At 44.5% G+C, this 18,065-nt stretch overlaps 1 protein-coding gene across 1 annotated transcript in view; it reads left to right on the forward strand.

Moving 5' to 3' along the window:
* The first annotated feature begins 403 nt into the window (after positions 1-403).
* The window catches only part of LOC139402052 (CREB-binding protein-like), a 65,362-nt gene continuing 47,700 nt past the window's right edge, over positions 404-18,065 (forward strand). Inside the window, exons 1-3 of the mRNA XM_071146111.1 lie at positions 404-974; positions 13,645-13,848; positions 15,195-15,444. Coding sequence (XP_071002212.1) covers positions 474-974; positions 13,645-13,848; positions 15,195-15,444 — 955 coding nt within the window. The 5' untranslated portion in view covers positions 404-473. The remainder of the gene's footprint in view (positions 975-13,644; positions 13,849-15,194; positions 15,445-18,065) is intronic.

Consider the following 18,065-nt stretch of genomic DNA (forward strand, 5'->3'; position numbering starts at 1 on the left):
TATTTGGACATTTGGTAACTTTTGACAGCCACGCTAACAGTCAGGCAGGCTGATGGTAAACTGACCTAAGCCTTTATCTCACTCTGACTGCCGTTTTGACTATCTGTGAATTGGATACTATTCTGTTCTGTGGGGACTTTCCCTTCATTTTAATGTTGACAGCAACAATTCGATTTTGACACTGCCGTCTTATTTTTTTTTGCAAAGCAATGCTTCTGCCCGGTTGGAGTATGCCAGGTATAGAAGGTGTTTGTAGTGTAGAAATCGTTTGATGGTAATGTGTTTTTTCCTTTGGACAGTTTCTTGTCAAACGAGCACAACAGACAAATCATGACTGAAAGTTACTGAGAGAACAGGTGTAGAAACCACGCCTTCTAAACTAAATTTTTCTCCCATTAGACCTGGTGTCGCTGTTCGACCTGGAGAATGACCTCCCAGACGAGCTGATCCCAAATGGGGACCTGGGTGGCCTGATGGGCATGCCCTCCAACGGTGCCCCTGGCGGTGGGGGAGGAGTGCCTGGAGGAGGTCCCCGGGGCCTGGGCTCCATGGTCCCTGACGCTGCCGCCAAACACAAGCAGCTGTCTGAGCTCCTGAGAGCGGGCGGTGCTGGGTCCGGTGGCATGGGCCCCATGATGGGGAAAGTCCCCATGGGCCAGGGCTCGCCCAACCAAGCCCAGAAAGGAAGCCCCGCCAGCGGACAACAAGGCAACGGCTCCATGGTGGGCTTCAACCAGGCCATGATGAACAGCCATGGACACGGGATGCCGGGCCAGGTGATGAACGGGGCCCTGGGGCCGGCAGGACGGGGCAGGCTGGGGCTGCAGCAGTACCAGGTCCAGGCCATGCAGGGTGCTGGGGGGGGCGTGGGGCCGGGAGGCAGCAGTGTGCTGGCTGAGACTCTGGCTCAGGGAGGAGGGCAGATGGGAGCTCACAACGCCATGAACGCCCAGCAGGCTAGCAACATGAATAAGGTGAGTGTTGGTGCATGTACTGTCTGTTTACTGTCTGGCTTCACTCGGGACCGAGGGTTTTGACTAGTCTGGTCAGGAAAACTCATTGTCTGGCTTCACTCGGGACCGAGGGTTTTGACTAGTCTGGTCAGGAAAACTCATTGTCTGGCTTCACTCGGGACCGAGGGTTTTGACTAGTCTGGTCAGGAAAACTCATTGTCTGGCTTCACTCGGGACCGAGGGTTTTGACTAGTCTGGTCAGGAAAACTCATTGCCATGGCCTATGATTTGTGATTGTAAAACTGGAGTAAATACATTGGTCATTTATATATACAGCACCTGTCAAGTTTGGACACATTTACTCACTCAAGGGTTTTTCTTTATTTTTACTATAGAATAATAATGAAGACATCAAAACTATGAAATAACACATATGGAATCATCTAGTAAACAAGAAAGTGTTAAACAAATCAAAATATACTTAATATTTGAGATTCTTCAAAGTAGCCACCCTTTGCCTTGATGACAGCTTTTGCACACTCTTGGCATTCTCTCAACCAGCTTCACCTGGAATGTTTTTTCAACAGTCTTGAAGGAGTTCCCACTTATGCTGAGCACTTGTTGGCTGCTTTTCTTTCACTCTGCGTTCCAACTCATCCCAAACCATCTCAATTGTTGTTTAGGTCGGGTGATTGTGGAGGCTAGGTCATCTGATGCAGCACGCCATCACTTCTTTTTGGTCAAATAGCCCTTACAAGGCCTGGAGGTGTGTTTGGTCATTGTCCTGTTGAAAAACAAATGATAGTCCCACTAAGCGCAAACCAGATGCGATGGCGTATCGCTGCATCTCACAAAGACACGGCTATTGGGACCAAAAATTGGACTCATCAGACCAAAGGACATATTTCCACCGGTGTAATGTTCATTGCTTGTGTTTCTTGGCCCAAGCAAGTCCCCTTTTCTTATTGGTGTCCGTTAGTAGTGGTTTCTTTGCAGCAACTCGACCATGAAGGCCTGATTCATGCAGTCTCCTCTGAACAGTTGTTAAGATGTCTGTTACTTTAACTCTGAAGCATTTATTTGGGCTGCAATTTCTGAGGCTGGTAACTCAAATTAATTTATCCTCTGCTGCAGAGAATTCTGCATCGTCCTTTCCTGTGGCGGTCCTCATGAGAGCCAGTTTCATCATTGCGCTTGATGGTTTTTGCGACTGCACTTGAAGAAGCTTTCAAAGTTCTTAATTTTCTGTCTGAAAGTAATGATAGACTGCCATTTCTCTTTGCTTATTTGAGCTGTATTTGCCATAATATGGGCTATCTTCTGTATACCACTCCCACCATGTCACAACAACCGATTGGCTCAAACATGAACTTTTAACAAGGCAAATCTGTTAATTGAAATGCATTCCAAGTGACTACCTCATGAAGCTGGCTGACAGAGTGCCAAGTATGTGCAAAGCTGTCATCAAGGCAAAGGGTGGCTACTTAGAATAATCTCAAATATAAAACAATTTTTGGTTACTACAGGATTTCATAGTTTTGATGTCTTCACTATTATTCTACAATGTAGGAAATGGTACAAATAAAGAAAAGTTGTCAACTTTTGACTGGTACTGTATATTTACCTTTTATTTCATTATATTCATCCAGGCTTGACACAGATGGGAGTGGGAAATGATGTCCTTGCTTTACTGTGTCCCACAGTCTTCCCGTGCTCTGGGAGCAACGCTTTGTAATGGCTTGTTCATGGCATCATGGCTGTCTGTTTCATGCGTGCTTTGCATCAGTACATCTGTCTGTCCAGATAGGAAGCTTGTTGGTTTGGTGACAGAATCGTTGGTACAGCTCTGGTATCCCAGCTCATATCACTGTTGAGCTATGAGATTCAAAGTCATGTCTCTGTTTGGAACAGGGATTTCCTGCTCAGTGTGAGTGTGCATTGTTCTTGTACCGATTGAGCGCTATAATCCCTGTTGGTCAGTACATGTACACATGCATCTGTTGGGTCTCTCTCTCTGATGCATCCTTGTCTCCCACCCACCATATGCACATCCATCTGTAATCTTACCCTGGGATTTTTGGAGGAACAGGACACCCAGCTGGGGTGTTGAATACATCCCTCCAGGACAGAAGAAATGACCTTTCATAGCATGTTAGGAGCACAGGCTGACCTCCGAATAGTCTTTTCCAATAACAGGATTTTTCCTATAGCTACTGTAGTCAGAGGTCTCCATAGCGGATCAATGCTAACATTATCTACTGGATTCCCTTGCTTGGCTTAGCTGGTTGGAGCAACTGGAGTCAGCCTGCTGTCTGCTCTGAGGTCGGTGTATAGGTGTTCCCCCGCCTGTCTCGCTTGTAGGTAAGGCTGAGGCTAAAGCATGGAGAGTTAGGCCCATATATTTAATTTGAATGCTATGGTTAGGCCTGTAACTTGATTCTAGCTTGGTATTTCATTAATATCCCATAGACTTAGGCCTACTATTTACCTGCTTCGAGTTGTTTTGGAATGTGGATATAGGTGGGTGAAGGGAGATTGTTTGTAATGATGACAAGTCTGAGAAAGCATAGTAGTGTTTAGAGAAAGACAAGCTTTATCTGTTGATTTGTGAAAAGTGCGTAGTAGTTGTGTGGTAGTGCTAGTTTCAGGGATGTCTACGGATTTTCTCTGCTACTGTTGTGGTTTGACAGGAAACTACGGGGAAACCAGCTTGCTAGTTCATACAGACTCGACACATGCAGGCTGTCACCACATAAAACAAACCCCCGGGCTCGCTGACACACGTGACTGTCTGGCGTTGCTTTCTTACACAGTACTGACAGGGAGTAACATCATGTCTCCAGTTCTCTGCGAATGTTCCATAGTTAGGCAACAGTAGCAGGGTCAACCCTGGGTGTATCTTCACCATCTAACCTACTGCCAGGAGAAAGAGGGATTTCAAGCCGTGGAGGATAGTGTGTACATGCCATGGTACGTTGGTTAGGCTGTGGTTGCTAGATAAAAGAGCTGGCTCTGGCAGTATTGACATTGCACAGCTGCCACAAGACTAACGCATGCTGCTGAAGTGTGGCAGACACCAGAGTGTCAGTCCTGCGTTCTTAGTATCTGTCTGAATCAGAAGCAGGTTAGGGGTCAATTCCATTCATTCACACAGTAGACCAAACAAAAATCCTCATTCCAAATGTTTCTAATTGAAGAGAAAAGTAATTTCAGTGTAAATACAGCACCCCTGCTAGCTAGAGTACACCTACTGTTGCCATTCACAGAGATGTGGTGGTCTGTGAGAATCAGTAGGACGGTTCAGTAGGCACAACAACATGAGACAACTTCTAGTAAAAAGAGGGGGAAGGGAAGTGCTGCTAAGGTACACAATAGTAGATTTTGGAAGACAGAAGGTTCTCTTTGGTTAACATCTTAGAGCTACCCCCCTACTTTTTTCAATTTCCGCCTGAAGACATACCCAAATCTAACTGCCTGTAGCTCAGGCACAGAACCAAGGATATGCATATTCTTGATTTCATTTGAAAGAGAACACTCTGAAGTTTGTAAATGTGAATTGAATGTAGGAGAATATCACACAATAGATCTGGTTTAGATAATACAATGGAAAAACCATACATTTTTTTTCATTTTTATTGTTGTATCATCTTTAAAATGAACAAGACAAAACAAACAGTCAGATAGGATGATGGGGACAATTTCAGTGAAAAATATAAGAGGGCAACAGTACTTGTGCAAAGTTTCAGACTGATAACTTCCAAAATGAGTGTGCTACATGACATTTATCATGAAGTTACCCAGGTGTCCCACACAAGTAGCCCAAATGTACCCAAGTGGCCAAATTGGTGAAGTTATACATTTTTGAATGGAATAACTATATTCAAAATACCAAAATATTTGGAAGACCCTCAGTCCTCTACACAATATTGTGCTGCTGATGCCAGGTGCCACAGCAGTCTCTTTCTGCTGTAAAGCAGAGGGTCACCAAGCTCGTGGTGCAGGTGATGGGGAACTTCATTTTGCAAAGAACACAGCGACGCCTCCATGCTGTGCCCTTTTGGCCCTGAGGCACATCCATGCCTGCAGAAATACATTTAGGCAGATGAACACCACTTGTGGCAGGAGCTGGATGAACCAGCTTCAGTGGGGGATGGACACCTTGGCACTGGGGGCTCCCATTCGGAGTCGGTGTCACTGTGAAAGAAAATGTTCAGTTAGAATAGTTTCACATATGAGCCCTGTATCAACAGGTATAATAAACAGAAATATATAAAGTGGTTGAAGGTTGAAGTGCATAAGGTTGAATATATTATGACCTGCTAGATCTGTCTTTTATATTATGACATTTCAGCTAGATCTACTGTCTCTATTATATTATGATAGACCAGCTAGATCTGTCTTTATTATATTACAACAGACCAGCTGTATCTACTGTCTTCATTTCACTTTGGCCATTGTTGTGGGCCTGCCCTCCCCTCAACAGCCTCAAATAGGCTATTTAATTTCACAAATAATATTTTATATTATTCATTTCAAACAACGGCATTGGCATGAGAAACTTACCAGTCCAAAACGATGTCCTCTCCGTTAAAAAAATATTCCTCCATTTGGGAATCGCTAAATTAATCGTCCTACAACAATCTGTCTCATTTTCCCGATCAATTTCTTCTAAAATTGTGTGTACATCTGTACTCCGATTTAGCTTTCCCTGACTTAGTCGCCATACTGATTGAGATATAAACAGCTGAAGACGCGCTTTACCAAAACAATGTTGTGCGTAACATGCGTTGCTCCTTCCGGTATGAAACTTTAATGGCGAATGACCCTCTTTACGCCAGAGTTTACTACATGGGTTGGTCTTCCAACACATAAACATTACATATTGCCGTTTACCTCAGCTCATTGGCTATCTACCCAGCTAGATTTCAAGATGATCAGTGGTCATTGGGTTAAAATACAGTCAATCAACGAAAGAGCGGTCATATCATTGGTGCACAATGATGTCATTACTTGTTACTTGTTACCGTTACTCGGTTTCTTTCACTCAATACGTCCCGCGAAATGACCCATCAGGTTTGGTTGTGTTACAAAAAAACCAGTTGATTGCAATGAAACCAAACATGACTGGAAAAGTCATGTTTCGTTTGTGTATTTACATCGAATGTGTCGTCGAAAATGGAATGAGACGGAATTCACGACACAAGCGGTTCACAAAATGTTTCCTGTTAGGCTATAAAAATGTATTTGATCAAATAAAAGACCATTCATTGTGTAACATTGAGCATTGGGATTGCAAACAGAGGAAGATGGTCAAAGGTAAACTATTTATTTTAATGCAGTTTGTGATTATGTTACGCCTGTGCTGGTTGAAATAGTTGTTTTTTATGGGGCTCTATCCTCAGATAATCACATTGTATTCTTTTGCAGTAAATCATTTTTTAAATCTGACAACGCAGTTGGATTAGCAAGATTCTAGGCTTTCGACCCATGTGAGACACTTTTATTTTCATTAATGTTTAACCTGTTGGATCTCTAGGGGCGCTATGGTAATGAGCTTAGGTCTGTAAATAGAATCCCGGATCCGGGTTTGGTCGACCCAACAGGTTAATATGACTATTTTTGTAGCGATCACCGTATGTTGTCGAATTTAATCCCGCTAACGGGTTCGGTGCGCAGAGAGGTTAAAGGGGTACATTGGTCATCAAAAAACGAGGAGGACCAAGGCACTTCATATAATGAATTAAAATGCCTATCTGTATGGCATGTTCAATGGAACATTAATAACTCTGATTCATTTCCTCTGCATGGTCTTCCTCAGGGAGTACAAAGAAATGATAATATCCTCTTTTGAACAGCTTTTCCTGTCAGCTCTGATTTGAAGGGGAGTGGTTACAGAATTTATTGGACAACATCTAGTAAGCGTTACTATACACATTAAAAAGTGAAATACTGTACATATGTTATCAACAAATTCAACTCCAAGCAAGAAGCATCAGAACGCCTAGAAAGGTAGTTCTAACCTTTAAATGTGACTGGGCAAAGTGTCAAGAATAGGAGAGCTGTCTATTCCATAGTACACTGGAACACAGCAAACATGGAAAACAGTCTAAACATAGCTGAGGGCAATAGAGCAAAATGTCCACTAGATGACAGAAAATGGACCTCTCACAACCCTACAGGAAAGGTGAGAAATCCATATCTTCATTTAAACCAGGGTATTTAGTGGCATGTAATTTGTAAATTCATTTCTTCATTTAAACCAGGGTACTTAGTGGCATGTAATTTATAAATCCATATCATTTAAACCAGGGTACTTAGTGGCATGTCATTTATAAATCCATATCATTTAAACCAGGGTATTTAGTGGCATGTAATTTGTAAATTCATATCTTCATTTAAACCAGGGTACTTAGTGGCATGTAATTTGTAAATCCATATCATTTAAACCAGGGTACTTAGTGGCATGTAATTTGTAAACCCATATCTTCATTTAAACCAGGGTACTTAGTGGCCTGTAGTTTGTAAATCCCAAAACTTTCCCTTTGGTTTAGCTGTTTAAGACGGTCCCCTTTACTAATTGAGGCTGGAACATGATCAATACCCATAGCTTGTAGGGAGGCAGGGTTGCCATGGTGTAAGGACTTGTAGTGCCTTGCCATGGGGTCGTCTTCATTGCCAACCCGTATGGCGTACTTGTGTTCCGCTAAGTGGTCTTGAAGGCGTCTCTTTGTCCATCCAATGTAGAACACCTTGCACTGTGGACATTCCAATCTGTAGATGACATGAGTGGTTTTACAGTTAATGAAGTACTTGACGTAATAATCCATTTTAGAAGCTGTCAACAGAAGACTTTTCCTGTGCGATAGTTCTGCAATGGTGGCACTGGTTGCACGTAAAAGAGCCTTTGGGTTTGTGGTCTGGCCATGAGACAGCTATTTGAAACAGAGACAACCACAGCCTGGTATACTCTCAGGTCTGTCGTTGTTTCCGTTAGCTACAGTACTGCTACCAATGCCATTCAAAGAAATTCAAGCGGTTTGGCATAGGGCATGTGAACTCTCTCATTCTCTATTTTGTTTTCTTTCTCATTCATTCTCAGTGAGTCCTCTTTCTCTCTCGCTGTCCCTCTAACATTCTCTTCCTCTCTCTAGTTTACCTTCATTCTTTTTCTTTCTCCTTATTTTCTTCTTTCTCTTCCAATTTTGTGTGTGTGTGCTGGTCCTCCCGGCCCCTTGGCTCATAATGGAGCTGTAAATCATGTTAAGGTGTGTGTGTGTGGAAGGAGAGAAAGGAGGAGGAGCGAGGGATGGAGAGAGGGAACGCGGCTATTTCAGAGGCCGTCTCCACATCTGTCTGGGGTGTGTTTTGAATGTATTACTTTTTAGTGCATGTTCGCTCTAGTTAGAAGTTGGGAGTTGATTCCCCTGCGCTGTTGTGTGTGTTTTATGCTTGGGTGGTATACTGTATACTGGAGTATTTTGAAATGCCAACTGTATAATCTTCAGTACCGGTATGATAAAAAGAGTGTGTGTTGGGGCGTCCTAAAGCTGTTGTGACTATGGAAGATGTGCTAAATAACAGCTCAGGTAGGAAGGAGTGTGTGTGTCAGAGCTAGGGAGGGTCTAGAGTTGGCCTGCGTGTAAAAAGTTCAAGCTTGAAGTGTGTTAGCCAGTCAGTAAGCGTGTGCGTGCCTGTGCTAGCCCAGGCGCGTGAGACCGTTTGTTTGTGGGAGACTAAAGTGAACGTGAGGCAGAGCGGAACTCGGCGTTTCAGAGCTCCACTGTATGTAGGGGGTGGGGCAGACTAGAGCTCAGCTGTTGAGCGTGGCTACAATGCTGCTGGTCTCTGGCTCTTTCATCTGTCTGCTGGAGCGCTGACAACGGCGGGAGAGCCTCCTCGCCACTAAGCACAGTGGAGCACAGTAGAGGAGCATGCTGCTAGAGCAGAGCAGGCAGGGCTGTGTACACATGCACACCAGGAGAGGGATGGACTAGAAATGGGGATTAGGTCATTATGCTCGATTGCTAGTCATCCAACATACTGAAGTGGCAATCAGCAGTTGAAACGATAACAAATGATCTCCTCGCCCCTGTTTCGGTAAAAATCTGAGGGATTGGGCTGGGGAAATGTAATCATTCTCTAATTCAAAGACAGAGCTTTGCTTTGCTTTGGATGCAAGGACTCGCTTTGATATCAAAAGTATAGTTTTAACCATGATTTGCGGCTAAACAGTGTTTGTTTACATTTAATTTGTTTACAAACATTGGGGTAAAACAAGCTTATATTTTGGGTTCTGATGGGGTACGACATTGTAAGCTAGTGAAGTATTTATTGGGTACATATCATAAAGTCCAAAAATGGATGAGGTAACTGCTGATTGACACTTGAAGACCTGAGCTATACACTGACAAAACATTAGGAACGCCTGCTCTTTCCATGACATAGACTGACCAGGTGAATCCATGACATAGACTGACCAGGGGAATCCATGACATAGACTGACCAGGTGAATCCATGACATAGACTGACCAGGGGAATCCATGACACAGACTGACCAGGGGAATCCATGACACAGACTGACCAGGGGAATCCATGACACAGACTGACCAGGGGAATCCATGACACAGACTGACCAGGGGAATCCATGACACAGACTGACCAGGGGAATCCATGACACAGACTGACCAGGGGAATCCATGACACAGACTGACCAGGGGAATCCATGACACAGACTGACCAGGGGAATCCATGACACAGACTGACCAGGGGAATCCATGACACAGACTGACCAGGGGAATCCATGACACAGACTGACCAGGGGAATCCATGACACAGACTGACCAGGGGAATCCATGACACAGACTGACCAGGGGAATCCATGACACAGACTGACCAGGGGAATCCATGACACAGACTGACCAGGGGAATCCATGACACAGACTGACCAGGGGAATCCATGACACAGACTGACCAGGGGAATCCATGACACAGACTGACCAGGGGAATCCATGACACAGACTGACCAGGGGAATCCATGACACAGACTGACCAGGGGAATCCATGACACAGACTGACCAGGGGAATCCATGACACAGACTGACCAGGGGAATCCATGACACAGACTGACCAGGGGAATCCATGACACAGACTGACCAGGGGAATCCATGACACAGACTGACCAGGGGAATCCATGACACAGACTGACCAGGGGAATCCATGACACAGACTGACCAGGGGAATCCATGACACAGACTGACCAGGGGAATCCATGACACAGACTGACCAGGGGAATCCACGACACAGACTGACCAGGGGAATCCACGACACAGACTGACCAGGGGAATCCACGACACAGACTGACCAGGGGAATCCACGACACAGACTGACCAGGGGAATCCACGACACAGACTGACCAGGGGAATCCACGACACAGACTGACCAGGGGAATCCACGACACAGACTGACCAGGGGAATCCACGACACAGACTGACCAGGGGAATCCACGACACAGACTGACCAGGGGAATCCACGACACAGACTGACCAGGGGAATCCATGACACAGACTGACCAGGGGAATCCATGACACAGACTGACCAGGGGAATCCATGACACAGACTGACCAGGTGAATCCATGACACAGACTGACCAGGTGAATCCATGACACAGACTGACCAGGTGAATCCATGACACAGACTGACCAGGGGAATCCATGACACAGACTGACCAGGGGAATCCATGACACAGACTGACCAGGGGAATCCATGACACAGACTGACCAGGGGAATCCATGACACAGACTGACCAGGGGAATCCATGACACAGACTGACCAGGTGAATCCATGACATAGACTGACCAGGTGAATCCATGTGAAAGCTATGATCCTTTATTGATGTCACTTGTTAAATCCACTTCAATCAGTGTAGATGAAGGGGAGGAGACAGGTTAAAGAAGGATTTTTAAGCCTTAAGACAATTGAGACATGGATTGTGTATGTGTGTCATTCAGAGGGTGAATGGGGAATACAAATGATGTACAGTCCATGCGTAAAGTATTCAACCCCCTTTCCCTTTTCCACATGTTGTTACGTTACAGCCTTATTCTAAAATGGATTCAATAAATGTTTTTCTTCATCAATCTACACACAATACCCCATGACAATGTGAAAAAAGTTTTTCAAAATTGTAGAAAATGTATTTTTATTTACATAAGTATTCAGACCCTTTGCTAATAGACTTGAAATTGAGCTCAGGTGCATCCTGTTTCCTTTGATCATCCTTGAGATGTTTCTACAACTTGGTTGGAGGCCGCCTGTGGTAAATTTAAATGATTGGACATGATTTGGAAAGGCAAATACCTGTCTATATAAGGTCCCACAGTTGACAGTGCATGTCAGAGCATAAACCAAGTAATGCTGTTGAAGGAATTGTCCGTAGAGCTCTGACAGGATTGTGTCGAGGCACAGATCTGGGGAAGGGTACCCAAAAAATTCAGTGGCCTCCGTCATTCTTGAATGGAAGAAGTTTGGAACCACCAAGACTCTTCCGAGATCTGGTCGCCTGGCCAAACTGAGCGATTGGGGGAGAAGGGCCTTGGTCAGGGAGGTGACCAAGAACCCAATGTTCTCTCTGACAGCGCTCCAGAGTTTCTCTGTGGAGATGGGAGAACCTTCCAGAAGGGCAACCATCTCTGCAGGACTCCACCACTCCATCAGGCCTTTATGGTAGAGTGGCCAAACGGAAGCCACTCTTCAGTAAAAGGCACATAACAGCCCACTTGGAGTTTGCCAAAAGACACCTACGGGACTCTCAGAACATGAGAAACAAGATTCTCTGGTCTGATGAAACCAAGTTTGAACTCTTTGGCCTGAATGCCAAGCGTCACGTCTGGAGGAAACCGGGCACCATCCCTACAGTGAAGCATGTTGGTGGCAGCATCACGCTGTGGGGATGTTTTTCAGCGGCAGGGACTGGGAGACTAGTCAGGATTGAGGAAAAGATGAATGGAACAAAGTACAGCGAGATCCTTGATGAAACCTGCTCCAGAGAGCTCAGGACCTCAGACTGGGTCGAAGTTCACCTTCCAACAGGAAGGTTCACCTTCCAACGACTCTAAGCACACACCCAAGACAACGCAGGAGTGGCTTTGGGACAGTCTCTTAATGTCCTTGAGTGGCCTGGACTTGAACCCGGTCGATCATCTGTGAAAATATATGTAGCGCAACGCTCCCCATCCAACCTGACGAGCTTGAGATGATCTGCGGAGAATGGGAGAAACTCCCCAAATACAGGTGTGCCAAGTTTGTAGTGTTTTACCCAAGAAGACGCAAAGGCTGTAATCGCTGACAAAGGTGCTTCAACAAAGTACGGAGTAAAGGGTCTGAATACTTTTGTAAATGTGATCTTTCAATCTAAACCTGTTTTTGCTTTGTCATTTTGGGGTATCGTGTGCAGATTGATGTGGGGGGAAAAACAAGTCTATCCATTTTAGTATAAGGATGTAACATAACACAATTAATACTTTCCGAATGCACTGTAAAGGCCTTTGAATGAGGTGTGGCAGTAGGTGCCAGGCGCACCGGTTTGTGTCAAGAACTGCAACGCTGCTGTGTTTTTCACGCTCAACAGTTTCCCGTGTGTATCAACAATGGTCTACCACCCAAAAGACATCCAGCCAACTTGACACAACAGGGGCCAGCATCCCTGTGGAACGCTTTCGACACCTTAGAGGCCTTAGCCTGAATTTGTCAGGGCATGTGGAGGGCAAATGGGGTTGCAACTCAATATTAGGAAGGTGTTTCTAAGGTTTGGTATACTCATTGTAGATGTCATAATTGCATGTTTTCAACCTTATTGGTCATATTGGAAGATCAAAATTAGTGTTTTTTTATTTATTCTAAAGAGATTGTAGCCGCGCACCTAACTATTCTGTCCATGCCTGCAGCAGATCTTGCACCACCCATTGTCTCTGAAATAGTGTTTTTTATGTGTTCAACTCACATTGAAAAGCTAGTCAATGAAGTTTAATGATGGTAGATGGATAGATAAATGGATGGGATTTGGCAGCCACTCATGGGGAAATGTTTCTTTCATACCTCTGTTTCCTTATTTGCCTGATTTTGGGGTTGGCAGTTATAACGATGGGGGGGACAAAGACCTGTTGAAATAAGTCACACTGCATCTGACCGCTCTCTCCTATTTTCATCCATTTCAATGAGCTCGTCCACAAGATCCGACATGTGTAATCATCTACAAGTAACTTGTAAGACATATATTCATATCTATACCTAGCCTGTGTTAGGTTTAGGTGCTCCCTTGTTTACTATCACATGTTGTGGTTGAGAGATGGCGTGATTTGGGGAGGCCTTGTAACAGGGGCCACTTCCTCTTATCTCAACCACGGAGAGACAGATGTCAACCGGCAGACCCACCATTGCATGTCATTCTCCCCTTCTAGACAATCCCCATGGAATCAGTGCTAAAACACCAGGCTCTTTGGTATTGTGTGCAGTAGGGAAACCTGTGGCTGGGCTTTGCAGTGTTGGGGCCCAATTTCATTTGAACCCAATAGGTTCGTTTTACAGTCCCAAATCATACATTGTCCTGGTCCTTCTTGACCCATTTTGAAACTCATGAATAGAGAAGAGACCTGGTTCACCTCAGAGATGGTCCTAATCCCTTGTCTCTCTGTAGATGGGTATGGCTGGCAGTCCTTTTGGGCAGCAGTACGGTCAAGGCGGGGCCCAGCAGCAGATGGGGGTGAACGCCCAGCAGCAGCTCCGGAACAAGGCAGCCCTTGCCAACAGCCTGCCCCCCTTCCCCAGTGACCTGAAAGGGGCCAACAGCCTGCCCCCCTTCCCCAGTGACCTGAAAGGGGCCAGTAGCATGCCAAACCTGGTAAGTTCCTCCAACTTTGTAGAAAAGGAGAAATGCAAACCTGCGGTAAGTTTACACGATGACCTAAACGGAGGATTCTGGGAAAGATCTGTTTCCATTTGGATCTCGAGCCTCTTCGTCTCGCCCCCTTAAACAGTTGGAATCCGATATCTGTCTGGGGGCCACAAAAAATCAGCTCTCAGATCTGATGTGGTCCCCATGCCTTTGTGTTTCAGACTTGTTACCTTGCCCCTACCCTCCTGGTGTTCTCACATATGAAAGTACTGACTATACAAAAGATATGTTGGAATCTCCACTCAGTTTATCAGAGGGTTAAGTGAAGCCATCATCATATTAATGTGCCTACCTACCTAGTCCTTTCAGATGTTTGAACACTGAAGAGATTAGATTAGGCCCTGGTTAGAGGACTGGTCTCTAAAACCCCTATCATTAACCCCTAGATCCTACGTACTATGGGAGGATTGGTTGAAGCAATACGGTGAAAATGACCCCCTGCCTATCAAATCCTTTCAGATTTAGTCTCACGTAGTGACAACTCTCCCGAAGTCTGAGTCCATTAGTCTCTGCATTGACTTTGAATAACGCTGCAGTTCCCAATGCCACGGTATTGGAACAATTATTCTGACACATTTCTCTTCCATCTCCAAAAACCAGGCCTGGAATGCAGAATGAGAGATTGTTGGAAGGGGAAACATTTGTTAAAAGACACTCCACTCAGAATATTGTTGTACAGAGAGAGAGAGAGAATGAGGGAAAGAGGAAGAGAAAAAGAGAAGGGTCTCTTTCAAGGCACTGAGTAAATACTGCATGCAAATCTCTCTCCCAGGAACAGGAAAAGGGCCTAATGAACTCATTACAGAGGAAATAGTTGTGTTTCTATTTTGGTTAAAGGTTAATGGAGTCTTATGTGAAATAGTTGGATGTTTACCAGGCCTTTTGAGGGGGGGGGGGGGGGTCGGCTTTTCTTTCTTTTTGATTCATTCACTGGCTGCCTCCCATTATTCTGTCTGGGAATCGTTCTTTCTCTGTTCACCACTCTTCCCCCTGCCGCCCTCCGCTCTTTGTCTTTCTCACACAAGTGTTTTCCCTCTTTCTCCCTAATCAAACCTCACCCCGTTGATCTCGGCATAAATGTGTTTATGTAGATCAGCTTTTCTTTTTCAAATTGTGAAAGTAATGTACTTGTATAAGTAGGCTTAATTACCGGGATTGGGTGATTCCATTTCAATATAAACGGTTCAGGGATACAATTCAAGCAACCCAGTTCCAATTCAAGTAATTGGGTTCAAGCTAAGTTTCAAATAAATCCAGTCTGCCTCACTTATTTGTTGCGTTTCCCTCCCAAGGCCCAGATGCAGCAGGTACCCTCCATGGTCCCTGGCGGTGGGGTGTCTGCAGCGACTGCGAGCCACACGGCCGACCCAGAGAAGCGCAAGCTCATCCAGCAACAGCTGGTCCTGCTGCTCCACGCCCACAAGTGCCAGCGGCGGGAGCAGGCCAACGGGGAGGTGCGGGCCTGCGCCCTGCCACACTGCCGCACCATGAAGAACGTCCTCAACCACATGACCCACTGCCAGGCCGGCAAGTCCTGCCAGGGTGAGTGTCTGGGGAAGGGGGGTTGTGGTGTTGGTTGCTGGATAAGTGTTGGGGGACTGAGCCTGTGTGAATATGATTGAACACACACTCGTTAATGTCCAACGGGATATCAGCTTTACTCCATTTAATGTAAGAGACATTTATATCTTCTTCTGCTGTTTAGAAGGCTATAGTTTGTTGATTGACGTTGAAGTCAAGTTGGTTATCTTTCTCTGTGCTGCTGTGTCCAAAGCCCCTCTCTCCTCTTTCTCCATGGCTCCATATGAATTAGTCTTTCTGCTGTTCCCGGCATCCTATCTGCTCAACTACTTCTCAACCGTATTGGAGGAGAAGGTTGAAGGTCCCTGCCCTCTGACCTTCTCTGTGTGTTTTGAGGAGGAAGTGAAGAGAGGATTTGCAGAATTGAGGAAAGATTAATTTGGAAATAACCATTGTCTTCCATTCCCTCCCTCCTATTTGCCCCGGTGACTGACTGAAATCCCGCTCCAGCCTATATTAATAGTGAGGACACCAGCAGCTATAAATCCCGGGGCTTGTTTTAAAAGCCTGTCTGGGTGCTTAGGCCTAATGTAAATACTCAAGTGGCTTTAGTCTCCACACTGAGTCTGGGTGGCTACGGCGCTTTCCTGCCGCCCCGTGCTGCTCTGGACATTAAAGGGTGTCTCTAGGTCGATGGCCTCTGACTTTTAACCCCTGAGGTGCCAGTCATATTGGTAATGTGTTTTAATGGCTATGGGGTCAAATGAGGATATATGATGTTCTAGGTCTCATCCGGTTTTAATTGGGTTGTGCTGTTTACATGTTTTTAAAATGGTTTATATTAGTGATTATTTGTTTAAATGGCCTTGTTGTTTGGGTTTGCCGGTTCCAATGTTGTATTTGTTTTAACATTTTGTGGTGTAATATCTCACGTACCTACTAGCCCTGTGGGATAGCCCGCTAGCAATTCAAATAAATAATCGTAATATTAAACATTTATGAACGTAAAAGTATCTTATATCATTTAAAATCTTAAATTCTTGTTAATCTAACTGCATTGTCCGATAAACAGTTGGCTTTACAGCGAAAGCATACCATGCAATTGTTTGAGGACGATGCCCCACAACATATTTTTGAACCAGCACAGGCTTCATGAAATCACAAATGGCGATTTAAATAAATTGCTTACTTTTGAAAATCTTCCTCTGTTTGCAATCTCAAGGGTCCCAGCTACAACATGAATGCTTGTTTTGTTAGATAAAATCCTTCTTTATATCCCAAAAGGTCTGTTTAGTTGGCGCCATCGATTTCAGTAATCCACTCTTTCAACAGACAAAGGAATCCAAAGAGCTACCGATAAACTTTGTTCAAACAAGTCAAACTACGTTTCTATTTAATCCTCAGGTACGCTAAAATGTAAATAAACTATAATTTTTCATACAGAATGAAGTTTTTTCAATAGAAAAGTGAAATTGGCAGGCGTGTGTTCTCTGTCTCGCGCGAACAAATAGATTTTCCACTGAGACTCTTTGTGCCAAAACTCCTAATTCTTACTAATTTTGTAAGAAACAAGCCTGAAACCTTGAACAAAGACATCTAGTGGAAGCCATAGGAATTGCAATCTGGGAGCTAGAATTGCATAGGACCCATAGCTTTCCATTATAAGAGCCTGGGACATAAAACTAATAATAATTATGGTTGGGTTTTTCTTTAGATTTTCGACTATATCAGTTGTGTTATAGTCGCATACATTATTTTAACATTTCTACAAACATCAGTGTTTTCTATCCAATGCTAGGCCTGAGTAACAGGCAGTTTACTTTGGGCACGTCAGTCAGGCAGAAATTCAGGAAAATAGACCCTAGCCCTAATTTATTAATGATAACTCAAATACTTGAGGCTTTTCTTTAAGTAATATAAACTCTGGGATGAGACTTATTTGATGTTAACAGGAGTAGAATGATCTCTTTTATACTCTTGAAGGGATGAATCTGAAACTTCCACTTAAGTTAATGCATTGGTATCAGTAGCATGTTCACCACCGTGTGTCTCTAAAGCCCCTAATCATGCTGTTATTGGAGTCTTCCTCCACAACCATTTGCTTCCATTCCCTGGGTCTAAATCAAATCTATTACAGCAATTATCTGACTGTGTGAACACAATGGTACCTTTCTGTTAGTCCACAGGGCCCATTAGGCAACAGTCACATTAGGCTTGGAATAGTTACTAACTTTTGATTTCTGTTAGTCCACAGGGCCCATTAGGCAACAGTCACATTAGGCTTGGAATAGTTACTAACTTTTGATTTCTGTTAGTCCACAGGGCCCATTAGGCAACAGTCACATTAGGCTTGGAATAGTTACTAACTTTTGATTTCTGTTAGTCCACAGGGCCCATTAGGCAACAGTCACATTAGGCTTGGAATAGTTACTAACTTTTGATTTCTGTTAATCCACAGGGCCCATTAGGCAACAGTCACATTAGGCTTGGAATAGTTACTAACTTTTGATTTCTGTTAGTCCACAGGGCCCATTAGGCAACAGTCACATTAGGCTTGGAATAGTTACTAACTTTTGATTTCTGTTAGTCCACAGGGCCCATTAGGCAACAGTCACATTTGGCTTGGAATAGTTACTAACTTT

This window comes from Oncorhynchus clarkii, unplaced genomic scaffold (genome assembly GCF_045791955.1).
Source record: "Oncorhynchus clarkii lewisi isolate Uvic-CL-2024 unplaced genomic scaffold, UVic_Ocla_1.0 unplaced_contig_560_pilon_pilon, whole genome shotgun sequence".
In the NCBI taxonomy this organism is placed as follows: Eukaryota; Metazoa; Chordata; class Actinopteri; order Salmoniformes; family Salmonidae; genus Oncorhynchus; species Oncorhynchus clarkii.